Below are 24,190 nucleotides of genomic sequence, written 5' to 3'. Positions count from 1 at the left end.
TTGATGAAGTGGGCCATTCCATTTTTGGTGGCTTTATTTCTGTATTTTTTTGTTTTGTGTGTTTTTACATTCTTTGAAAATGAATCCACAGTTGAATTCCTGAGTTGAGCCGCCTATATTTTCAAAATCTGAGCCTATGACAGAGACTTGATATATGTTTAAATTTGTTTTTCAACTAATATTGAAGGGAGCTGTAGGTAAGATGCAGTCTATCCCTGGCATTTTCACTGGCTGCCCCTCATACCTGGAATTTTCTCCCTCCTCATTTCTGCCTCCTGGCTTCCTTCGAGATCCTGCTGAAATCCCATCTCTTTAATTCTCTAGAATCTGTTCTTTGTTGATTGTGTCCAGTTCATCCTGTATATAGATTGTACGTAGTTACTTACATGTTGTCTCCCCATTAGATTGTGAATTCTTGGGAAGCTGGGGCTTTTACTTTCCTTTGTATCTTGAGAACTTAACACAGTAATTGGCACATAAGTGTATTTGATAAATGTTTATTGTCAGACTGATACTGCCAAAGTTTAAGACTGACTTGTGAATCCCAAATGACAGTGATAAAGGTAAATGCCAGAGTGTTTTAGAGTTATGTATGTATTGATATAGAGCTCAGACAAAGCCCTGTTCTGCCAAAATATGTAATGACATATTTTCCCTGGGAACACTGACATTTTACATAAAGATTCTGAAATACAGCTAGTTTGTCTAGTTAGTTTACATTCAGTGATTCTAGTTGAGGAGAAGATCTGATATCCAACTGAAGTAATGCATTCTTAGAAATTACCTTGAATATTATAGCTTTATGGAGATATTCTCTCCATCCATGAAAATCAGAACCTGTACACATTTTTTCATCCTATGTACTTGTCTTCATCCAGTGCATCCTCCACAGGAGATCTATTCGGGATGGCTGTTAGTGATGCTTTATTCTAGATGTTCACTATCTCTAATAATCTTTCCTTGAATTTTGCCAAATTGTGACAGTATTTATGCTCCTTTCCTGTGGCACCTTTCTTTTTTCCGTAATCTTTTAGAAATCAGGTCTATTGATATTTACTTTTTTAAAAAAAATTTTTGCTGAGGCAATTGGGGTTAAGTGACTTGCTGCAGGGTCACACAGGAAGTGTTAAGTGTCTAAGATCACATTTGAACAGGTCCTCTTGACTTCAGGGTTGGTGCTATATCCACTGCGCCACCTAGCTGCTCCCATCATATCTACTCTTTTAATATTTTGGGAAATAATTTATCTGGAGCAGGTGACTTAAACTCAAGTAAGGCAGGTAGGAGATTTAGTAGAGATGTAAGGTGGACAGTGATAAAGTAATTGAGAACTGGGGATATGGCCATACTCAGAATATTTATTTATGGTCTGATGTCTTCTTGTAATAGATTGTTCCTGGGATTTGTCCTTTGTTCTTCACTGTTCATTTAGTAGTTTTTAATCAATGACTGGAATGAAAGCTTTGATGGCATATTTACCAGATTTTCAGATAATACAAAGCTAGGAGGATAGCTAACTCATTTTATAACAGAATCAGAACCCCCAAATCTTGATTAGCTTGACCAAACCTAATGAGATGAAATCAGCTAGGGTAAATGTAAAAAACTCTTTACTTGGGCTCAAGAAATTACTTTCACAAATGCAAGATGAAGAGGGCATAATTATACCATATTTGGCCTGAAAAAGAGCTGAGGGTTTTAGTGAACTACACGCTCACCGTGCACCTATACTGTGATAATACCCCCCCCCCCCAAAGTGAAGTAGATCTTGAGTCAGCTTTTGAGATATATCTTTCAGGAATACTTTGCCTTGGTCATAATCACCTCTAGAGATAGAGAGTAATGGCTGCTAGAAACTAGAAGGGACATTGATAAACTGAAGAGTATCCAAAGGCAAAGGGTGATGAAGAGGAGAGTGAAGGGGCTTGAGTTAATGTCATCTAGAGGTCATTTTAGGTGAAATAGGAGATGAGATATTTAGAACATGATATCTTCCAGCAATTGAAGGATAGTCATGTGGAAGTGACATAACATGTTTTTTGTTTGTTTGTTTTTTTAATCTAAAGAGGAGAACTTGGAACAGTTGGCAGAAATTGCTGAGGCACATTTAGATTTGATATGGGGAGGGACCTTGTTAACAAATATATTTCCTAATATAAAATATAGTTGCTTCTGAAGGTAATGGATTCTCTCTCATTGAACACTTTTAAACAAACATGACACAATTTTTTGAAGGTGATGTAGCAGGGATTCTTTTTTAGGTATTGGTTAAAATAATGGCTATTGTGCACTAACTATGGTTTAATGCAGGGGTCCTCAAATTACGGCCTGCGGGCCAGGTGCAGCAGCTGAGGACGTTTAACCCCCTCAACCAGGGCTATGAAGTTTATTTAAAGGCCCACAAAACAAAATTTTTGTTTTTACTATAGTTTGGCCCTCCAACAGTCTGAGGGACAGTGAACTGGCCTCCTATTTAAAAAGTTTGATGACCCCTGGTTTAATGAATAGATGGAGAACCTTCAAAATTTGCCTCTTTTTAGTGAGGAGTTGGGAAGGAGGTCTTAGTCTCTCTCAGTCTCACCCAGCCTGGAAGTGCAGCAGCTACTCATGGGATAGACCCAATCCCACTAAAGATCAGCTCAAGCGATTTGAGCCATTCTTTCTAACCTGCATCAGTTCACTCACTACCACCACCATCAGTTCCCATAGGCCTTCTGGTTCCCTGTTCAGGGAAGTTGGAGGTAAAGAACTATATTAGTACTGTAGTTAATGAGGACTACTGATCAACTTAGCACTCTGTAACTCAGAATCATGAACTTTCGCAATCTATTAGCTTCAGATTCCTGAATTAGCAGGCACACATTACCATCCTAGTTAGATCTCTTGATATCATGTGGGTACAAATGGAGCATACAGGCTATCCATCAATTCTCTGTACCTCTTGCCTGGTGAATGGCCCATCTTTTAACGATACATTTCTCCAAAAAGATTTTTCATATTTCTCTTTCTGTTCATTTTTCAGAATATGTTTTAGTCTATTTTCACTTGCTTTTAAGTTCTCCATTGCATAGACATCCACAACTTTGTCAATTAGGAACAAAAGAATAAAACAGAAAATGTCAATAAGTATTTTGGCTTACTATGTGACAAGCACTGTATCCAAGCACTGGGAATGCAAGTAAAAGGAATGAAACAAACTTAACAATCCCTACTTTCAATTAGAATACATTATAATGGAATAGGCTGTTCATGTATGCGCACATTTGTATACATACAAACAAATATATTTGTGGAAAGAGAAAAAAACATCCAAGCACACAAATACAAAATGAATAAATAAAAATATTTCCAAAATAGTTTGGGAGGGAGAATATTAGCTATTTGAAGGAAATGCTTCATGCAGAAGATGGTACCTGAACCACATCTTAAAGGAAGACATGGAGTCAAGAGACCATTTGTAATTAAGGTTGTTGTTTGTCCTTCATTCTTGAAAAGGACCGTGACATCAGGGAAGTGATGTCATGACCTGCAAGTGATTTTGATTTAGTGAAGGAGCGCTGTGCTTCACTTCCCCTACAGAGACATCTGGATCCAGTGACGAGATCAAAATGGCTGGAAATGGCCCTGGATAAAATGGGAGACCTTGGCCTTTTTGATTGAGGCTGCACCCATTCAGCAAGTGAGGCAAATAATTTCCTCTTTCTCCTAGTCCAAAAAAATCTATAAATGAATGAATCTTGAGGGAAACACTCTCAGGGTTTCTGGCCTAAGGAGAAATGATTACTATTTACATTCAAACTGAGTTGATCAGAACCCAAACAATGACCAAGTGGGACTTGGCCTAGGACCTCTTAGTGGCTGGTGAGAATTGGATTAGTTTTGGTTTAAGGCTTGGTCCTTAAGAAGTAAATCTAGACAATTAATCCTAAGATACCTTGGGAGGGTTCAGAGATACAAAAGAGAAAAAAGATGCTTTTAAGAACGTCTGTAGATAAGGGTATAATACTCTATATTGCAAGAGGGAGGACAGGAGGGAAAGAAAGGAAAGAAGCAATCTTCCAACTGCCCAATTCCAATGTGTGGGCCAGTTTTACTCACAAAGGTTGTTGTTTGTTCTTCCATAGACAAATGATATCAGGGAGATGATACTACAACATGCCCATGAATTGGATTTGAGTGAAGAAGGGCTGTCACTTTGACTTAATTGCAAAATGTGAAAGAGATAGTAATTCCCACCCAGTCTGGAAAGACAACTGGGGCCAGGTTGTTCAAGACTCTAAAAGCCAATGAGAGGTTCATATTTGATCTTAGAGACTTTAAAAAGCCACTAGAATTGGTTGAGGAACAGTCAAATTAGTTTGCTGGTAGTGTATGAAGGAGTTGGGAGAGACTTGGAGGGAGAACAGGCAGAAGAGATGATGAGGACTTGACTAAAGTGGTAGGTGTATGAGAGCAGAGAGAAGGGCTAAGATTGTAGAGGTGTTATAAAGGTAGATGACAAGATTTGACTACTATTTTGATATATAGGATGGGCAAGAGTAAATGAGTTTTTTTAAGGAGGACATTTTTAAAGTTACATACCTCAGGATATGTGGTGTATGAAAGGATGTGGTGCTGATAGTTTTCACAAAAATTGGGAAACTATCCCAATGAGTTGAGTTTTAGACTTTCTGATTTTTAAGATGTCTTTGGTCCATTTGGTTTGAAATGGGTAATGTGTGATGTGGGACTGAAGCCTAGGTAAGAAACTGGAGTTGGTTATATAAACCTGCAAGTCATCTTCATAGAAATGATAGATAAATCATTGTGGTCTTGGTATCCAATAAAGTTACATGACCAGGGGTAGAAGGGAGAAGAGGGCTCAGTATAGAACCTTGGCAGGGGACAAGATATGAATAGTGAGCCAATAAAGGAGACTGAGAAAAAGCAGTCAGGCAAGTAGAAGGAAAACCAAGATAGACTAATGTCATGCTAACTCAGAGGTCAGAGTATCCTGAAGAAGAGGGCAGTCAGCAATATTAAATATAATCAATATTAGGTGAAGGCTTTTCCTTCTTGAGAGTAGACCATAAGAATGTGCAATTGCACATCAGTAACTTTGTAAAGAGTTGAATGTTGAGGTTGCAAGTTAAATTGTAAAGGGTTGTGGAGTGATTGAGATGAGAACAAGTGAAAGCAATTAAATACAGACAACTTTTTCAAATAGCTTGGCTGAGAGGAAAGAGAGATGTAGAATGTTAGCTTGAGAAAATAGTAGGAAATAGTATTTTTAAGGATGGGGAAGAGATGAGCTTGTTTTAAAGGTGGGGAGAGGAAATTGGGAGAGGCTGAAGATTAGAGAAAGTAAGGATGATTGAAGATGGGATTCATGGAGATGAATGAATGAAGTAAATTATGGGAGATTTGTCCTTTATTGAAGAATAGGGGAAGGAAGGACAATGGAAGATGAAGAGAATGAAGAAGCTAGGGCTTTGGTTGAATGGCCTTAATTTTATCAGTCAAGTAAGAAGCAAGATCTTCAAGTGATAAAAGGGGGGATTTGGGGAGAATGAGATAGGGGGTTAATTAGGGAGAAATATAAGGGCTGTAAAAGCTTGATTGAGATGGGATGACATGAATTCTTAATTCACCAGCTAGCATATTTACTAAACTTCTTGCAGTTGGTGATGATTAGAATTATGAAGATGTATGGTCAGGGCAGTCCAAGGGTAAAGTGTAACGAGAAATGAGTTGAACTAGGGAGGAAGGTATTGGAAAGCAAATGAGGTGTAGTTAAAATGAATAACTCTTGGGTTTAGGTAAGGAAAGAAAGTGAATTTTGAGCAAGGACAGTCATGTGAGGAAATACTTGTGGGGTGGGGGGAGGCTTCTGAATGAGTTCCTATATTGTAGTCTGAGGAGGCTGAAGAATTTACAACAGGACTTTTTCATCCCTTCTCAAATTTCCAGTGACTCCTCTCCTTCCATTTTCTCAGCTGAGAACTTTGCTTCATTTTACAGAGGGAAAAACCCACCTTAAATTCCCTTTCTCTATCCAGCCATTCAAGCCTTATGCCACTCTCTCCTTCACTCTTGTCTTATAATGAAGTACCCTTACCAGCATTTACCCCTGGTTTACATGTTTCACATTTCATCCCTTCTCCAAAAAATGTTCCCTCTGTCAGCTCTAACATTTATTTTCAATAACTCCTTCACTGTTGGCTCATTTCCTACTGCCTACAAACATGCTCATTTTTCTTCTATCTTGAAAAAACCTTCTGCCATCCCCGATGGATCCTACATCTCTTCTACCCTTGCTCTTTGTAGATAAATTTCTCAAAAATATTGTCTATAATTGGTGCCTCCACTTTCTCTCCTCCCTCTCATCTTAATCTTTAACAATAAGGCATTCATTACTCTTAGTTGCCATCTCTCTTTCCTCATTCTCCTTGACCTTACTGCAACTTTGACATTATTAATTATGCTTTCTCTTAAACTTTCTTCTCTCTGGACTTTCTCTTATCTTCTGGTTGTCCTCCTACTTAATATGACTGCTTTTTCTCTCTTTTACTGAATCCTTCTTCAGATTATGTCCCCTAATCACATAGATCTCCTTTGAAAGTTCTGTCCTGGGTCCTCTTCTATATTACTTCACTTTATGATTTCATCAACTTCCTTAGATTTAATTCTCATGTCTATGCTGGTGATTCTGAAAATTATCTTGTCACAAACTCTCCTAAATCCTACCCTTAAGCATCTCCAACTGCTTTGCAGACATCCCAAAGTAAATGTCCAGTAGATATTTTAAATTCAACATTTCCACAAGTAACAGTTTTGTTATTTTCTTCTCCAACACACACTCTCCCTCATCTAACTTCCCTGCTGTGATAGAGAGTGACCTGGGATGTGTGGGTTAATCACAGAGGACTAGCATCTCTGGTATGAAAGCTTGCCATGCTCTTTTCAGGACTGATCTTTGGTACACCTGTTTCAGTTGCCATGGAACACTTAGAATTTGGTCAGACATCAAAGATGTGAAGAGCATTCACTGCATCTAGGGACCGTTATCTGTGATGACCAAGTTAGCACCCTGGATACCTTAGAGAATCAGCCGGAGTCAGGATAAGCAAAAGTCCTTGATCTTTATTCTTGGTCTTAGGGGTAGGATTGATTTGGATGGACACAGAATCTTCACGCCCTCTCCTCTTTGTCTCCTGCCTAGAAGTGACCCTGGCTAGTCTAACTCCACCCCTTCGTCCCTCCTACAATTCTCTGTATACACCAATTATCGAGCCAGGATAGTGGGAAGGGCCATTTTCCAAGCATATGCTTATAGAATGTTGTCCAATTGGTAATTAGTCTTAAGTGCTCAGTTGTTCAACCTCAGTACATTAACTCAAGAGTTTCAGCCTTTTACAGTTATCAGTCATGACTTTTGTTTTGCCATTGGACTTTGATGTAAGAGAGAAGGGGCTGGTGACATTGTACAATTCTGTTTCAATTAAATCCACTTCATGAATAAGACATGACAACATCCCATGATATCATGGATTTTCTTCAGAAAGCAGGAAGAACAAGAGAGTAGCACCTTCTGCTCAGTCCCTTAGGTTCACAACCTAAGAGTTGTCCTGGACTTCTCACTCTCTAGGGATGTTTCTCTCTGACTATCCCCCAATGCACTGGAATTCTGTGCCTGGAATGTTCTCCTTCCTCTGTTCTGATCACTGACCTCCCTGGCTTCCTTTAAGGTCCCAACTCAAATCTTGTCTTCTATATGTTACATTGTATATATTTTTTTGCATGTTACTTTCCCTATTAAATTGTAAGCTCCTTGCTTAAAGGAGCAGGCATCCCTCAGGGCAGTACCACTTTTGACTAAAAGGAATCAAGAGTCCTTCCAGGGTATGGACCAGAATGCAAAACAGTAGAGGAATGGCCACATGTCTGCCCAGATAATACCACTTTAGAAGCACCAAAAAGTTCTAAACCTCCAAAACTAGCTCTGAAAACAGCAGTATAGAAAAAACTCCAAGCTTGGAGTAGTCTCCCCTGTCTGTCCCCTCACCTCTCCCCAGCTCTCTTCCCCTTCTCTCAGGAATAGATCTTAACTTGAACATAAAGTTTAAAGTCAAGAAATAGGCTGGGAAAATTAAAAAGAACCTGAGCAGTATACACTATTGTAATATCAGGGAAGATCAATATACAAAATACCTACAAGTGGTGGGGGGGGGCGGGGGGTGAGATGAACTGGCCATATGCCCAACAAGAATTCTTAGAGCTAAGAAATGATTTTCAAAACAAGTAACAGTGGTGAAGAAAAAAAAAATGGGAAAAGGAATGAGAGAGATGCAAGGAAATTATGAAAAAACTTGATGAAAGAAGCATATTAAAAATACTGGAGAAAATAACACCTTAAAAAATTGGCCTAATGGGAAAAAAGGCACACAACATCACTGGTGAAATTAATTCATTAAAAGTAGAAATGACCAAATAGAAAAAGATATAAAAGTTCACTGAAGAAATAATTCATTAGGAATTAGAATGGGAAAGTGGAAACTAAAACTCCATCAGACATCAAGAAAGAATAAAACAAGGGCAGCTGAGGGGATACAGCCGATAGGGCAGTCAGGAGGACCCAAGTTCAAATTTGACATCAGATACTAGCAGTATGGTCCTAGGCACACTGAGAAAAAAAAAGAAATTGTCATCAAAAGAATGGAGAAAGAAATCGAAATATCTCATCAGAAAACTAGCTACCCTGGAAAATAGATATAGGGAGAAATAATTAAGAATTATCAGACAGTATAGGTCCAAGTAGGCAGAACATTGCTTCTTCAGACAGTTAACAGGCACTAGTAGTACAGGGATGGGGCGATGAATATAATCATATATGGAAGCTTTCAAAGAAATGTTGGAATGTTGCCTTCAAGTTCAGGTCCTTTTAAAAGGTACCGTGTTTTTGGTATGTATTTGTACTCTCCTCTATATACCTTAGGTGTTTTCCTTCTTCATTTAGGAGCTTGTATGAATCCTTTGTGTCTTAATTTTTCTGTGACATGAAATAATATCCTCTATCCCTACATACATTTAGTATTTTCATGGGAGTTGTGAATCTTGGTACACTCATATGGAAACATACATACATATAATGTATGCACATGTGTGTGTATGCACATAAGTGCATTTCAGACACACAGAGTACATGTGCAGTTGTCTTCCCAATTAGAACATGAGTTTCTTGAGAGCCAGGCCTTTTTATTTTTTTGGGATGGGAGGAGGCTCCTCAGTGCTCAACAAGGGTACAGTGGTATGTAGTAAATGCACAAAGACTTGTGGACTTGATTTGTAACTAATTTCATATGTAGGAAACTTCCCCTTGTCAAAAAAAAAAAAAATTCACAGGCAGATATATAAATATCATAATGGGGATTTTTGTTTTATTTATAAAACACATTAATGAAAAATGTAAAGCAAATGTAAACAAATGAGGGGTAATAGGTACAGACGTAGACATATTACACATAATGTGTTGGTTTATTTTCCTTTATGCTTCTTTGTTTCAAAAGAGGTTTTATGGGAGTGGGGTAAAAGTGGTAGTTGTTTTGAAAAGTTATTTGAAAGTGGCAGTGATGTAAAAACCATCAATGAAGTTCAGATTTTTTAAATGCTCGTTGATTTGGGGTTGAAAGTAAAGAAAATATTATTGTTGTAATTCTTTGATATAAATTATACATATGATATTGATTCTTTTATAAACTTTGTGAGTGTTTTTTTTTCCTCCAAGAACACACACACACATTTTTCATATTTTCTGTTGCAGTTTTTTGAGTATATATTCTTTTACTCTTTAAGTTCTGTTATAATAAAGGCTATGCCTTGGATATACTTTGTGTTACTCTAGCTTACTGTAATTTATTGTACCCAATGAGCACTTAATATTTCTTCAGTTTGTCAAGTTTATACTAAACTTAGAAAGGAAAACTTCACAATGTTTATAGCTGTATTCCACAGATAAGCTACTAGATTCTGGACTTTGTTGTTTGTGTGCTGTGGGATTTTTACTAAATTCTGCAATTTTATTTGCTATTTCTATGTATTGTGTTTAATGAATATGAAGTTAATCTGGAAGTATTGAATTGCTTCATTTTATTTCTTCTTATCAAAGTATAATTTGAACGTGATAGCTAATCTGTTTTGTTGTTTTCTTTTTTTCTATTTGTTTTTGTCTTATTTAGGCTATTTACAACAAGAAAATCTCATCTCTACCTGCCAAACTTTCATTTTAGAAAGTTCAAATTTAAAGGAATATGCAGAACATTATACAGATGAAGGTTTTATTCCAGCCTGCTTGCTGGTGAGTCATTTGATCTCTTAAGATTCATTTAACACTAAAATATTTTAAAGGGTAAGTTTTATCTTAAAATTTCTTCAGTCAGTGAAATCATCAGTTTGGGGAAGTTATGTGGTTGTTTTTTTTAGCTTCATTCTCCAGTGGCTCTATAATCTCTTCAGTATGGATAACCATAACAATCTCCACATCTGACCATCATGTTCTACTCTTGTCCATGACCTCAAAAACTACCATGGGATGCTACCCAACTTGCTTAGGAACAACATATGGATATCAATGGAGCATTCAGGCTGTCCATTGATTACACCTTATTTTTCTTATGTGACCAATCACATAAGAAAATATTTTTCAAACAATAAATTTCTCTCATTTCATCTTTTATATAATTTCTCCTACATAATTTCTTATATATAATGTGTCACAACTTGCTCATGCCCGCCCCATATACCTCCCCTTTGTCTTTAGTAATCTTTATTTTCATTCTTTAGAGACTATGTTGTTCAGTTATACCACTGGAAAAATATTGGTATTATAATTTTATTTATAATTTTATCAAGGGTCAGTGGAAGGTTAGGTGACCTACCTAGAATCTATTAACCAATATGTTTTAGAGGCAGGACTTTAAACCAGGTCTTCCCTACACTGAGGCTAATTCTTTTTTATTACCTCATACTGCTTTGTCTATCAAAATATATGTTGATTAATTTGAAAGTTTTGTTCATCTTGTCGTAAAATTTTTCTACATTTTCATCTTCTGCAGTCAGTGTTGAGTATGAGCTGCAGTTATTTTCATGGTTGTTATTTGCAAATACTATTTTTGAACACTATAATGAACAGATGTCTTATTAAGATTAATGTGAATGGCTTCCTCAAGAACAAGAATCTCATTTAAGTATCCAAGGCTAAGTTAATGTTTATATATAATTTAAAAACTGATTTTCTTAAGTACCTCCTTCCCCCTTTCTACCCATTGCTTTTCACCTTTATTTTAGAAGTGGAAGAAAGTTAAACAGAAGTGTAAAGCATTTTGTGTTGTTGTTTTTTGTTTGTTTGTTTCATGATTGTTAAGGCCAAAAAAATTTGTCACCAAATCAACTTACTGGTGATGAGTCTTACATTCTTAACTGACTGATCTTTAGCAAATATGTACAGCTAGTATCATACTTAAAGCATAGCCTTAGGGAAACTAGAGTTAACACCATATACTGACATGGTTTTGTTTATGCCAGATACTTGTGCATCTAAAAAAGACCAGTAAGAGACCAGGTATTCTTACCATACACTCTTCTTGTAAAGTCTGTCCTTTGACTTACAGCTCTGCCTCTGCCTCATTCTTTAGAAAGTTATTTCAAAATGGTGCCTCCATGACTCTCACATGTGAACAACATCAGACAGCTACTTAGGCTTTGTAGCCATCTAACTGGTGTTTATTTCAAAAGGTGGCATTTTTTTGTATTAATTGAATATATTCCCAATAGGTAATACTAAAATGCCCAAGATACCAAATGACACATCTTTATAAACCTAAGAATCTTAACTACATAGAAATATAGGATCATAAATTTAGTGCTAGGAGGGAACTCGAGATCATCTGTTCCAACCCCTTATCTTACACATGAGGAATTTGAGGCCCAGATAGATGAAAAAAAAGTCACTAGTAGATAACGAACTGAGATTCAAACCAAATACAATACTTTTTCCACTCAGCTACCTTAGTGAGACTCTCCTTATTCATTTATGCTTCTAATACACTTATGCCACAATAATGGCTATTTTACATAATAACTCATACTCTTTTTTGAAAAAAGGTATGTAAATCTATGAAGTAGTGAAGACATAACAAAAAGAAATGTATTAGAACTAAAACTTACGAAAGTAGGATAATATACACACAATGTTAAGGACATAAATAAAGAATACAGTTAGATTTGAAAAGTACCTCTGGAAAAACAAAGCAATAAAAATGCTTTTCCTAGTATCTTATTAAATTATTCTTACTCTAACTTCCCCTTCTGTTGTATCTTCAAGAATCCTCTCTTGTATAAATCCACTCTTGTATATATAGCTGACTTCTCTTTTATCTTAGATTTCTGTTCCTTCCATCTTCTGCCACTTGGGAAGACCTAGGTTTCCCTTTCACTTCTTGCCAAAAAAATTAAAAAGATACTACATCTCTGTTATCCTTTCCAGGGCTTGTTGTATTTTTTCTTTGTGGCACTCTCTCCTCCCAACCCAGAATAGTAATTCTAGAATGGGAATTGTCCAAGTCCTACCCAATCCAGATTCTGGTAGCAATTATCTTCTTCCTACCAAGTCATTCTCCTTCCTTTGTAAAAGAGTCTATACCTAGCCAACTAGGTATACTAAACTACACTAAACTATATATGAGGGGACTAAAAATATATACATATTGCTGTTACTCAAACTAACTTCCCAATTTCTCAATCTTTTCAACTCCCATGACCTAATCCTTTAAAATAAAATTGCAGGCTGATTTGAGAAAAGTCTGGAAAGACTTTCATAAACTGATCCTGAGTGAAGTAAGCAGAACCAGGAGAAAATTGGACACAGTAAGAGCTAGATCATGTGATAATCAACTGTGATGGATTGGCTCTTCTTAGCAAGGGTGATCTAAGAAAATCCCAATAGACTTGAGATAGAAAAGAAAATGTCATTTACCCCCTGAGAGAAAACTATGGAGACTAAATGCTGATTGAAGCATACTATTTTCACCTTTTTTTTTTTGTTTGTTTGCTTTTTCTCTCTGAAGGTTTTCCCTTTTTGTTCTGATTTTTCTTTCATAATATGACTAAAATAGAAATACGTTTTAAATGATTATACATGTATAACCTATATCAGATTGCTGGCTGTCACGGGGAACAGGGAGGAGAGAGAAGTCAAAATCTTCCAACCATGATTGTTGAAAGCTATCTTTATATGTAATTGGAAAATAAGATACTATTGAAAAAAATATATTTTTCCTCAGTTACATGTAAAGACAATTTTTAACATACTTTTTTAAATTTTGAGTTCTAAATTTGTTTTTTCTTTTCCTCATCTTCCCTTCCCCTGAGATAGTAAGCAGTTTGATGTAGATTATATGTGTTCACACATGCAAAATTTATTACCATACTAGTCATGTTGTAAAAGAGACACAGACTCAGAGAAAGAAACCCATGGGGAAAAAAATAGAAAATGAAAAACAGTATTCTTCATTCTGTGTTCAGACTCCATTACTTCTTTCTACGAGGTAAATAGCCTTTTTCATCAATAATCTTTTGGAATTGCCCATGACCTAATCCTTTATCCCATCGACCACTCTTGAAATTTTTTTTTTACTCTCTCACAAATATTCCACTTCTGTAACTTCCTATGAGTCCAATTATCTTTATCCTTCAGTTCTCCTAAGTTTCTTTTTTTTTTTTTTCCTTCATCATGATTTTTCATTATCTCAAAAGCTCAGTGCTCTTCCAGCTGTTAATGTTGTTCTGGCTTCACTTTTTTCCTGTCCTCAGACTTGACTCTATAGTTAACCAGTTCAATGTTATAACCATCTGCCCCTAAACCCTTTACTTCTACATTCACTCCTGCTCACGTTGCTACCCGATGCTGCTAATGGAGTTGTGGCAACTTAGTTTACTACTACAAATTCATGTTATCTTATCATTACTACAGCAAGATCATTTTCTTCCCTAATTAATTGTGTTAGTCTCAATAGCTGTTTCAAACTTAAAGTCTTCCACTCTTCAATTTCTTACTATCCTTTCAGCAGGAAACCCCACCTTATATTTTATAAAGGAATAGAGGTTAATTATTCTTTGTTGTACATCTGAAAACCTCCTCCTTTACTAGAGTAAACTCTATGATTGAGATCTGGTTCTTCTCACCCAAGGTCAACTTCTCCACTTTTAATTTTGATCCCACCTCCTCCCATTCTTCTAACTTATGACCTCTACGATATTTTTCCTTATATACTTGCTCATTTTCTGCTGATTCAAATATGTCTAAAATAAAGGAAAAAACTTCCCTTTGCTGTCTCCTTAAGTTATCATTTATAACATTCTTTTCCTTTTACAGTTAGACTTCTAGAAAAAGCCAAATGCATTCAGTCTCAATTTTCTTTCCTCTAATTTTCAACCCCTTGCAATCTGACTTCCTAAATCATTACTTAGTCAACTACCATGTCTCACATTGCCAATAACCTCTTGTCACATAATAGAAAGCCTTTTTTTCAATCTTCATCCTTTTTTATTTCTTTGACATTTTAGGATTTGACATTTTAGTCCCCTTCACTTTTTGGATGCTTTCTCTGAGTCTTTTTTAAAATATTGCTTTCTCTTGGTTCTACCAATCATTTGCTGAATAATAATCTATATCTTACTTCTAAACTAGGTATGCCTCTCCCAAGACTCTGTCCTAGACACCCTGGTCTCTAAAGTCTTTTAATTACTTTTATCAGTTCCCACTAGAGCAATTGTTGCTATGAGGATGATTCCCAGTTCTGTGTATCTAGCTCCTGACATTTAAACAGATCTCATTATCTTTTCTCTAATAACCTTTCCCTTTCAGAAAATCCACTATTTCATTCTCTCAAGTTCACAACTTTGAAGTCATTCTCAAAATCCCCATGCTCCCTCAAACCTTTATAGCCAATCTGTAGCCAAATCTTATCAATTCTATTCCACATTTCTTGAAACAGCCTTTTCTCCATTCACATGGAAACCATCTAAGTTTAGATCCTTATCCTTTCCATCCCATACTAATATAATAGCCTCCTAACTGATCAGTCTGCCTCCTCTTTTCTTTTATCAATCTATTCTCTGTACATCTGCTAAAGTGTAGGTTTAACCATGTCAAACCTCCCTGCCACTTTTGAATAAGGACCAGTGAATTTAACCTTGGCCTCTTGGATAAAATATAAATACCTCTTTGGGGCATTTAAAGCTCTTCACAACATGAATCTAACCTACTTTTTTAGTCTTATGTGTATGACACATTCTTCAGTCTCATCACTGGTCAAATTGACCTTTTCCCTGTTCTTCACACGGAACAATTAATTACCCTTTCTGTGCTTTGCACTTCCTGATTCCTAAAGATACCTAGAATACATTCCTTTCTCACTTCTGCCTCTTGGAATTATTGAATGCTTTTGTTTGTTTGTTTGTTTTGAAATTTTCAAAGTTCAACTCATATTCTTCTTTCTACATAAGGCCTTTACCTAATGTTCTTCCTCCCAACTTATGCTCTCCTTATCCAAAAACTTAATCTTGTTTTTACTTTGTATGTGCTTGTTTATTACATGGTAAAATTGCATTTTAATCATAAATCTACAGAAACATTTTCATTTGATATTCTATATCCAAGTCATTTTCTAGCCTAAATCTTTCCAAGATTTATCATCTTTCAGTAAGTATTTATTAAGCAGTCATTGTGGGCCAGGAACTTTGTTAAGCACTAAAAGTACAAAAAAAGTCAAATAACAATCCTTGTGTATTACAAGCTCACGATCTAATGGTAGGGTAGAGTAATGCAAGAAACTATGCACAAATTATATACATAATAAAGGGGAAATAACCAACATAGGGAAGTCACTAGAACTAAGACAGATTAAAGAATACTTCTGGTAAAATTAAGATTTCATTGGAAAGCATTCCAAAGCAAGTAACCCTCACTCACTTTTCCCATTCTTACCTTTAATTGCCTGGGATATAGTTGTAAGTGAATTTAAAATTCCCATAATGAGAGGACAAAGGACCAGTTTTGAGCAGTTGTTTTGTCTGGAGCTCTGCTTCCTGTAGAGCTCTTATTATCAGGTCATAAATTAGCATTCTTAACTCCAGGTCAGACTCCCATAGTTAAAAAATGGCCCTTAGGGGGCCTTTTTTTCAGATTCACCTGGATTTGGTTATTCCTTAAGTCTTATTTGTTTTTTTCCCCTAAAAGCTTGCCAGCATTCCTACATTTTAATATAACAATCTGGGTGAATGTTATGGAAGTATGAAATATTATTAGTGCTGATATGTCTTAATGATAATAACTAGTCTTTTTTTTTCCTTTCCAGTCTTTATTTGGAAAAAATTTGACAACAATTTTGAATGAATATGTAGCTATGAAAGCAAAAGGTAGGAATTTTGAATGAATGAAAGAGTTTAGAATTTCTTCTGTTTGCAGAGTATTTGCTTTATTAAAAAGTCATTTATTTTGCCTAGCACAGTGGATAGAGAGCTAGCTTTGCTGAAGGGGGTGGAACAGTAATTTGTTTTGATGAGCTATGAAAGGAAATTCTGCATGATGAAAAAATGTGTTAGAGTAGGTCACTGATTGAAATTTTTTTTTTCCTGAGGCATTTGGGGTTAAGCTACTTGCCTAGGGTCACACAGCTAGGAATGTTAAGTGTCTGAGTCCAGATTTGAACTCAAGTCCTCCTGACTTAAGGGCTGGTAGTCTTATCTACTGTGTCATCTAGATGCCCCTTGAAATTTTTTTTTTTTAAGAACTTTTAAAAACTTTAAAGCAGAAAAATTTTAATTTGCTTCTATAATTTGGTCAACTCATCCTACAGGGAGTGAGGACCTCAAAGAGATTTTAGTTCAGTTCTCCAGAATATAAATTCTAGGCTGTTTAGTATCCTGAAATATCAATTTATATGCTGCAGCAAGCTGTGGAATTTAAGCTAACTAGATAAAAGATTTGGGAAATATATATATATATATACATACATACATACATACATATATATTTATATTTGGTTTAAGCTCCTCTGAGAGGAGAAATAAAATATATTTAGTTTAAGCTCCTCTGAGAGAAGAAATAAGCCTAGAAACCAGTATGTTATAGGAAGTATTCAAGGTCTGATAAGCCTTGTGACCAACTCATATAATTCTCAAGTCTCCCATCAACTCTTTAAGTCAATATCTTGTAGAGAAGATGCCAGCCTACATTAATTTACTCAGTGTCCAATCTGGGAAGTTTCTTCTACCATTGAAATAATAAATCTAGTCCCTCTTCCTCTTTAATGCTTATAACTTTTTTATTTAATTTATTTTTGAAAAGAGACAGGATAACATAATGAAAAGTATGCTAAATTTAGAATAAGGAAAACCAATTCAAAAATACTGCCTTAGGCTCTTAACAACTTTGTGAGCCTGGGCAAGTCATTTAACTGCTCAGTAAGCTTAAGTTTCCTCATCTAGAAAAAGAGGATAATAACATTATCTTGCCTTATAAGATTATTGTGAAGATCAAATGGGATAATGTATACGAAGCGCTATACAGATGTCAGCTATAGATGTCCTCTGCTAAGTTTCCAACTATAATTAAGCCTGTAACATGAAGCATCCAAAAATATTAAGATAATTTCTTTTACATAAGCTGAGAATTTTATTAGTTTTGGTTTTGGAAACATTACAACTTTATGGAAAAGACCATTCTCTTAAGTGTGTCATAAACTAAATTCAACATAACTTTGCAGTCATTCCTAAAGCTGGCTTTTCTTTTGGATTACTTTTCATGATATTATCAAAGCAGGAACTAGACTTTCTGTTTACTTATTTAAAACTCTTGACTTATAGTCAAACTGAAAATTGAGTTGGCTGCTAGAGACTTAATTAAGGAATGTTTCTCCTATATTTTAGAAACAACAAATGATGTCCCAGCAATGATGTCATCTCTGTGGAAGAAATTAGACCATACACTTTCTCAAATCAGGTAACAAACATAGGATCATGGAATGCTTAATAATTTCAGAAGTAAAATCAGTTTGGGTCTTAATCTTTAACGAAACCCATATAGCATAGCTTTTATAGAATTGTTCAAAGAGAAGATCTGGTATACTAAAACATAAGGATATTAATTTCTGTAACTTTCATTTAACCATTGGTTTAAAAAATAAGGCTTTTTAATTTAATAGGAAAATTTTAAGCTAAAATGAACTTTGGTTCTTTTTTGACAGTTGAGAAAAGCGGCATTAAGAATTAAAGACTTTCCCATAGTTGCCCATGGACTTAGGTAGACGCTAGCAAAAATTAAATCTTCTAACTCTCTGCTATCTACTATGCCAGGATACCTTTCCTTTTTTGAACTCAGAAGAATGTTATTTTTATTTATTATTGTTGTTATTATTTTATCATCATCATTTTTCCATCTTTGTGGAGAAATATTTCATGTGCCCAAGGGCTTTGGTTATTTGATTCTTTCATATATAAGATACTCACTTTTTCCTAAGTTACAAAAAAGTGGAGAGCCCTTTCTGGAAAATGTCAAGACTTGAATGGAATACTCAGTTTCAGCTAGAGAAATAATTTAGATACAGAATGACAGGCTTCTAACCAAATAGGATATGACTTTTTAGTTCATGGCTTGTTTCAAATGACACAGAATTATAGAAAAAAACCTCTTAATGTAGGATAGGTTGAATTTATTTAACTAGTTGGTCTTTTATATCTACCTGGCAAAATACAGATCATGTTGGCTTTATTGATTTCAGCTTTTTATTCGTTTGATAAAATAAGGAAATGATTTAGCTTTTATTTGTGGATTCTAGCACAAATTTTTCTTATTTGTACATCATGAAAATTTCAAACCTCATTGGGGCAGTGTCCTTACTCTATAAGTCACATGTTTATAACATTGAAGGATCCTTAAAACACTTTCCTTGTAATGGTTCTGTGAGAGGCAATAATACAAATATCCTGAATCTATAGATGAAAATAAACCCAAAAGAGTCATATATCCAGGACCCAATCTTTCCATTCCAAACCCCGGACACAACTCTTCTCATGCTCCACTGCCCACTCTCCTTCACCCCCACAAAGACATCAAAAAATAGCATAGTATAAAAGAAGGAATTTATTTGAAAACACTTTTTCCATGTGACATTTTTTTAGAAATCCTAAAGTAAATCTAAAATGTAAGCAGCAGCTGTACCTTGTCTTTAGTTTTTAAAATTAAAACTAATTTTATGCATTCTGTCAAATTTCCCTGCCCCACAGGATATGCAAGAGACAGATGTAGTCACTTTTTTGGCCAGACCTTTATTTCAAGTGTAACTGTACTTAAACCAAAATGTCATGTATACATGGAACGTTTGCTAAGTATTTTTTGATAACCACTTCATTGTATTTGGTAGGAGCATGCAGAGTTCCCCAGGGTTTGCTGCTAATCAGAGAGGTTCGTATTCAGCTTTTACAGTAAGTTCAAACAAATGCTGAGCAGAGCACTCTTAATTATGACTGATTATCTGGTCATTCTTTTCACTACAGAATTTCTGTCCATGGACAATGAGCCAGATTATATTAGGAAAATGAATAAAGTATTTTGGATATAATATTTTCATTTAAAATGTTAAATATGTATATACAGATACGTACATACACAAACATTTTTTGTTTCCTGCTTGCCTCCTTTAATAATAAATGAAATAAGGTTTTTCATCCTTCGCTCTCCCATACCTTTAAATATCAAGTTTCTAAATAAGCAAGCAGTATGAAATGGAGATTCGTGGTTTCTTATAAGGTTTATTTTTTTGTATTCTGCTCTGTGTATCAAATTGCTCTTTGTTATTTGGTATTTTAAATTCAAGGTTTTTTTTTTGTTGTTGTTTTGTTTTTTAATTTAAATCAAACGTTTCTAAATCCAGGGAGTTTTACCAATATGATCAACCCATCCTTCCCTATTAGTCCCATTGTTAATAAACTAGTACTAACTCCTATTTATTTGTATGCCTGCTTCTAGGTATTCCTTACATTCCTTATAGGTAGATTTATTACTCTTTTGCTTAAATTTTTTTAGTGACATCTCCCTGTTACCCAATGAGTAAAGTGGAAACTCTTTTGCCCGGCACTCAAGAATCTCCTTAAATTACTACTTCATTGCTTTTATAAATATATCTTATACTTACCTCCAATAAAACAGAACTACTTCGAATTTCCCATAAGCACAGTTCACTTAGCAACTTCTGTGCCTTTGGGTTCATAATGTTTCCATGGGTTTGTGATGCCCTTCCTTTCCTTCTACCTCTCAAATCTCTATCCTTTTAAGCCAAACTCATATAATACACTCCTCTTCATTGACTAATATCCTTAATATTCATACCTTCACTCCAGCCCACTTGGACATCTCTAATAAAATTATGTAATATTTCTGTTAGTCTTTTGTTTATGTATAACATCTCCCTGCTATTAATAGTGGGAACAATATGGTATTTGAACTTTATATCTCAGCCACACTGAGTACAGTTCAGCATAGACAGTAGACACTGAATTATTAATTACTGATTTTAAACTGAATCTCACAATATAAAAAAGATTTTGTTGGAATTAATATGAAAAAAAGTTACAATAGAAACCTAAACCAAGCACAGGGTAGAATTACACATTTGTTTGTCTCTGCATTATAGCATAAAACAAGTCGACAAATGTGCTTTTCCCCCCATCACTTCAGATATACTGTATTAGATAATATATATTTTTTACATTTCCTAAGCCATTGTTTTATTAAAATTTAAGGTTATTGTCTTTGGACTACCATTTATATTTTTAAAACATTCATCTTTTTAGCACGTACAAGAAGTGGAATTGCAGAGATGAAACGACAGCGAAAGTTTGCATCTCAGGCAGTTACCATCAACTCAGAGCTCTCATCTCTGCCTTATCAGACGGGACAATATGCTTCAAATCCTTTGGCAGCTACACAGGTCATCAGACCAATGAATCAAAATACAACTCAGTTTCGAACAAATTCTGCTTTTGTTTCACAGCCTCCTGACAACATTACCAGTAAGTTTCAATATTTTGTTTACTATCATTGATACAGTTCTGGTCTCATTATCCTCTATATGTAAATACCTAAATCATTTTTGAAAATTACAACTTGCTATGTAATGATTAATTGATGGATTTAGCTCTTTTCAACAATGAGGTGATTCAGGCCAATTTCAATAGATTTGTGATGGAAAGAGCCACTTACATCTAGAAGAAGGACCAGAGGGATTGAATGTGGATCACAATATTGTATTTTCACCTTTTTTGTTGTGGTTTACTTGCTTTTTTTTCTTTCTTAATTTTTTTTCTTTTCTGATTTTTCTTGTGCAGCATGATAAATATGGAAATATGTTTAAAAGAATTGCATTTGTTTAATCTATATTGAATTACTTGCTATTAGGGAGAGGGATGGGAGAAAAATTTGCAACACAAGGTTTTGCAAGGATGAATGTTGAAAACTTTTTGTATGTATTTTGAAAATAAGCTATTAAAAAAATTTTAAATATAAAAAAATAAAATAAAATAAAATTACTTGGTATTATCATGGGTAAATTTTTTTAGTTTTTAACTGGACCATATATGAAAATAGAATTGAAAATAATCTCCCTATTATATAAAAAATAATAAATCTTGATAATGCCCTTTACAAAGAGATGTTTGGCACAGAAGACATAAATAGTACAATTAGATAGCATCAATTATGCAGGTAAACTATCCAGAATAGTGTTTTCATTTTGAATTTGCTAGATAGCTGAAGCTGTATGCAGTTTTCTCTCCAATAACAATAATTTATCATCTTTCCTTAGAACTTTATAACTGAAATAATTAATTTTAATTTTTGCCTTAATGAAAAAATAATGCCATTTAATAAAGAATATGGGAAAAGGAGAAAGAAGCAGAACTTGCAGTTAAGGAAAACCTGGGAAAAGAAAACCTAGGTCCAATTGGAGATGAAGAAAATTGGTTTAAATATATGTAAATCATTTCATTTGTAAATCTCCCTACATATTTCTGTTCTATCTAAAACTCAGCATTATTCTTTCCTACATTTCTGTCTGTCCAACAGCAGAAGAGAATCTCTTAATATTCAAGGTAATCAAACTATAAAATAATGCTTCATTTTATAGTATTATTTATCCTTGAAGCTCAAATTTTTATATTATGCAACTTAACTAGGTTTTTAAGGGTTACTTTCAGTATTGAATGGGACTCTTTGTATTTTTTCCTAGCTACAGATTCTTTACATATTGTAGTACCTGTACCTCAAGAACGAAAAATTCATTCCAGCTTAATGTCTCCTGGAAGACGAAAAAGGTAGGTATTATTTTTCTTTTTCTTTTTTTTATAAGATGAGGCAATTATATCTAAAACAAAATTATCTGTGCTAAGATAATTGTATCCTGAATATACTAGGAGATCTGAGCCAACTTCTCAAGCCTCTTTATTAGAAAGACAATGATAAATAGATCATATTATGTTTAGGGCTGAATAAAGCATTATATGTCTAAGATTCATGTTCCTATCCAATTGGATAGTGGAACAGAAAGCATCTTGATGATTGGAAAAAAATCTTGATATATTCTAATGAACCTCTGATTAAAAAAGAATATATTCATCACCGTTTTTGTTGATGAGTCTCTCCAAACTTAATAGATGACATGCGTTGTTTCACTAACCCTATATTTAAAGTCTTAGGGCATGATAAAACCTGTAGAATTTATGGAATAGGACTTTAATTGAAGTTCTGAATCATATTCATTAGTTGAATATATTTGGACTAATTTGTGGAATCATAGACTGAGAGTCAGTAGTTTTCCTCCTTTTTTGTTTTGATTTTTAGCAAGCCAATGGTTTTTTTGAAATTTTAGATATTTTATTATTTTCTCAATTATGTGTAAAAATAATTAACTTTATTTTTTTTTAAAGTTTGAGTTCCAGATTCTCTGATACTGTCCCATCCTCATCATTGAGAAGGCAAGCAATGTGATAGGTGTTATGCATGTCAGTTGTGTAAATATATTTCCATATTATTCATGTGAAAGAAAACAAATTTTAAATAATAATAAATTTTTTTAAAAAATCTGCTTCAGTCTGCATTCCATTTCTATCAGTTTTTTCTCTGAAGATGGATAGCATTTTTCATCATAGGTGCTTCAGAAATGTGTTAGAGCTTTGTATTGCTGGAAATAGCCAAATCACTCACGATTGCTGCTACTCTACAATTTTCTTCTGTTTCTGCTCATTTCACTTTGCATCAATTTGTGTACGTTTTTCTGAAAGCATACTGCTTATCACTCAGAGCACAATAGTATTCCATCACAATCATAAATCACAACTTGTTCAGCCATTTCCCAGTTGATGATCAATCCCCTCAATTTGCAATTCTTTTCCCTTTTTTTGTTTAAATGTCTTTGGATTACAAACCTTGTAATGGCATTGTTAGGTCAAAGGTTATGCATAGTTTTTAGTCTTGGGCATAGTTCCATTGTTCTATGGAATGATTGGATCAATTTATAACTCTGCTACCAGTGCATTAGTGTTCCAATATACCCATATCTCCAACATTTGTCATTTTCCTTTTCTGTTGTATTAGCCAATCTGATAATTATGACATCATACTTCAGAATTGTTTTTATTTACTTTCTCTAAGAGTGATTTAGAGCATTTGTTTTTCCTTTTGATTAAAGATATATTTGCTTTCTCCATCTGAAAAGTTCCTTGTTGATATCCTTTCACCATTTGACAGATTTTGTGAGGCATTGGTCCACAACTACTTTCTGCAGTACTATTTTTCAATTTTTCCAGTTGTTTTTGTCACCTAGTAACTTCTTACTCCAAAAGCTGGGAGTGTTTAGGTTTATCAAACACTAGGTTACATAGGTCATTTACTATTGAGTCTTGTGCAGCTAATCTATTCCACTGATCCATTACTCTTTAATGGTACCATATAGTTTTTATACTTACCAATTTATAAAAGTTTGAAAACTGATACTGCTAAACCACCTTTTTTCCCTTTTTTTTTTTTTTTTTAATTGATTCCCATGATATTTTGAACGTTTGTTCTTTCGGGTGAATTTTGTTGTGATTTTTTTCCTGGTTT

At 34.6% G+C, this 24,190-nt stretch overlaps 1 protein-coding gene across 2 annotated transcripts in view; it reads left to right on the top strand.

Moving 5' to 3' along the window:
- The window catches only part of LOC127554955 (protein NPAT), a 50,599-nt gene that overhangs the window by 793 nt on the left and 25,616 nt on the right, over nt 1-24,190 (top strand). The window contains exons 2-7 of one of the 2 annotated variants that reach the window (XM_051986932.1): nt 10,215-10,333; nt 16,392-16,452; nt 17,965-18,037; nt 19,458-19,498; nt 20,887-21,105; nt 22,320-22,404. In XM_051986932.1, the coding sequence (XP_051842892.1) occupies nt 10,215-10,333; nt 16,392-16,452; nt 17,965-18,037; nt 19,458-19,498; nt 20,887-21,105; nt 22,320-22,404 (598 nt within the window). Of the gene's footprint in view, nt 1-10,214; nt 10,334-16,391; nt 16,453-17,962; nt 18,038-19,457; nt 19,499-20,886; nt 21,106-22,319; nt 22,405-24,190 lie in introns of those variants that run through there. The other variant, XM_051986933.1, reaches the window with a different exon arrangement.

Source organism: Antechinus flavipes, chromosome 3 (assembly GCF_016432865.1).
Source record: "Antechinus flavipes isolate AdamAnt ecotype Samford, QLD, Australia chromosome 3, AdamAnt_v2, whole genome shotgun sequence".
NCBI lineage: Eukaryota > Metazoa > Chordata > Mammalia > Dasyuromorphia > Dasyuridae > Antechinus > Antechinus flavipes.
This window is presented reverse-complemented; position numbering and strand designations above follow the sequence as displayed.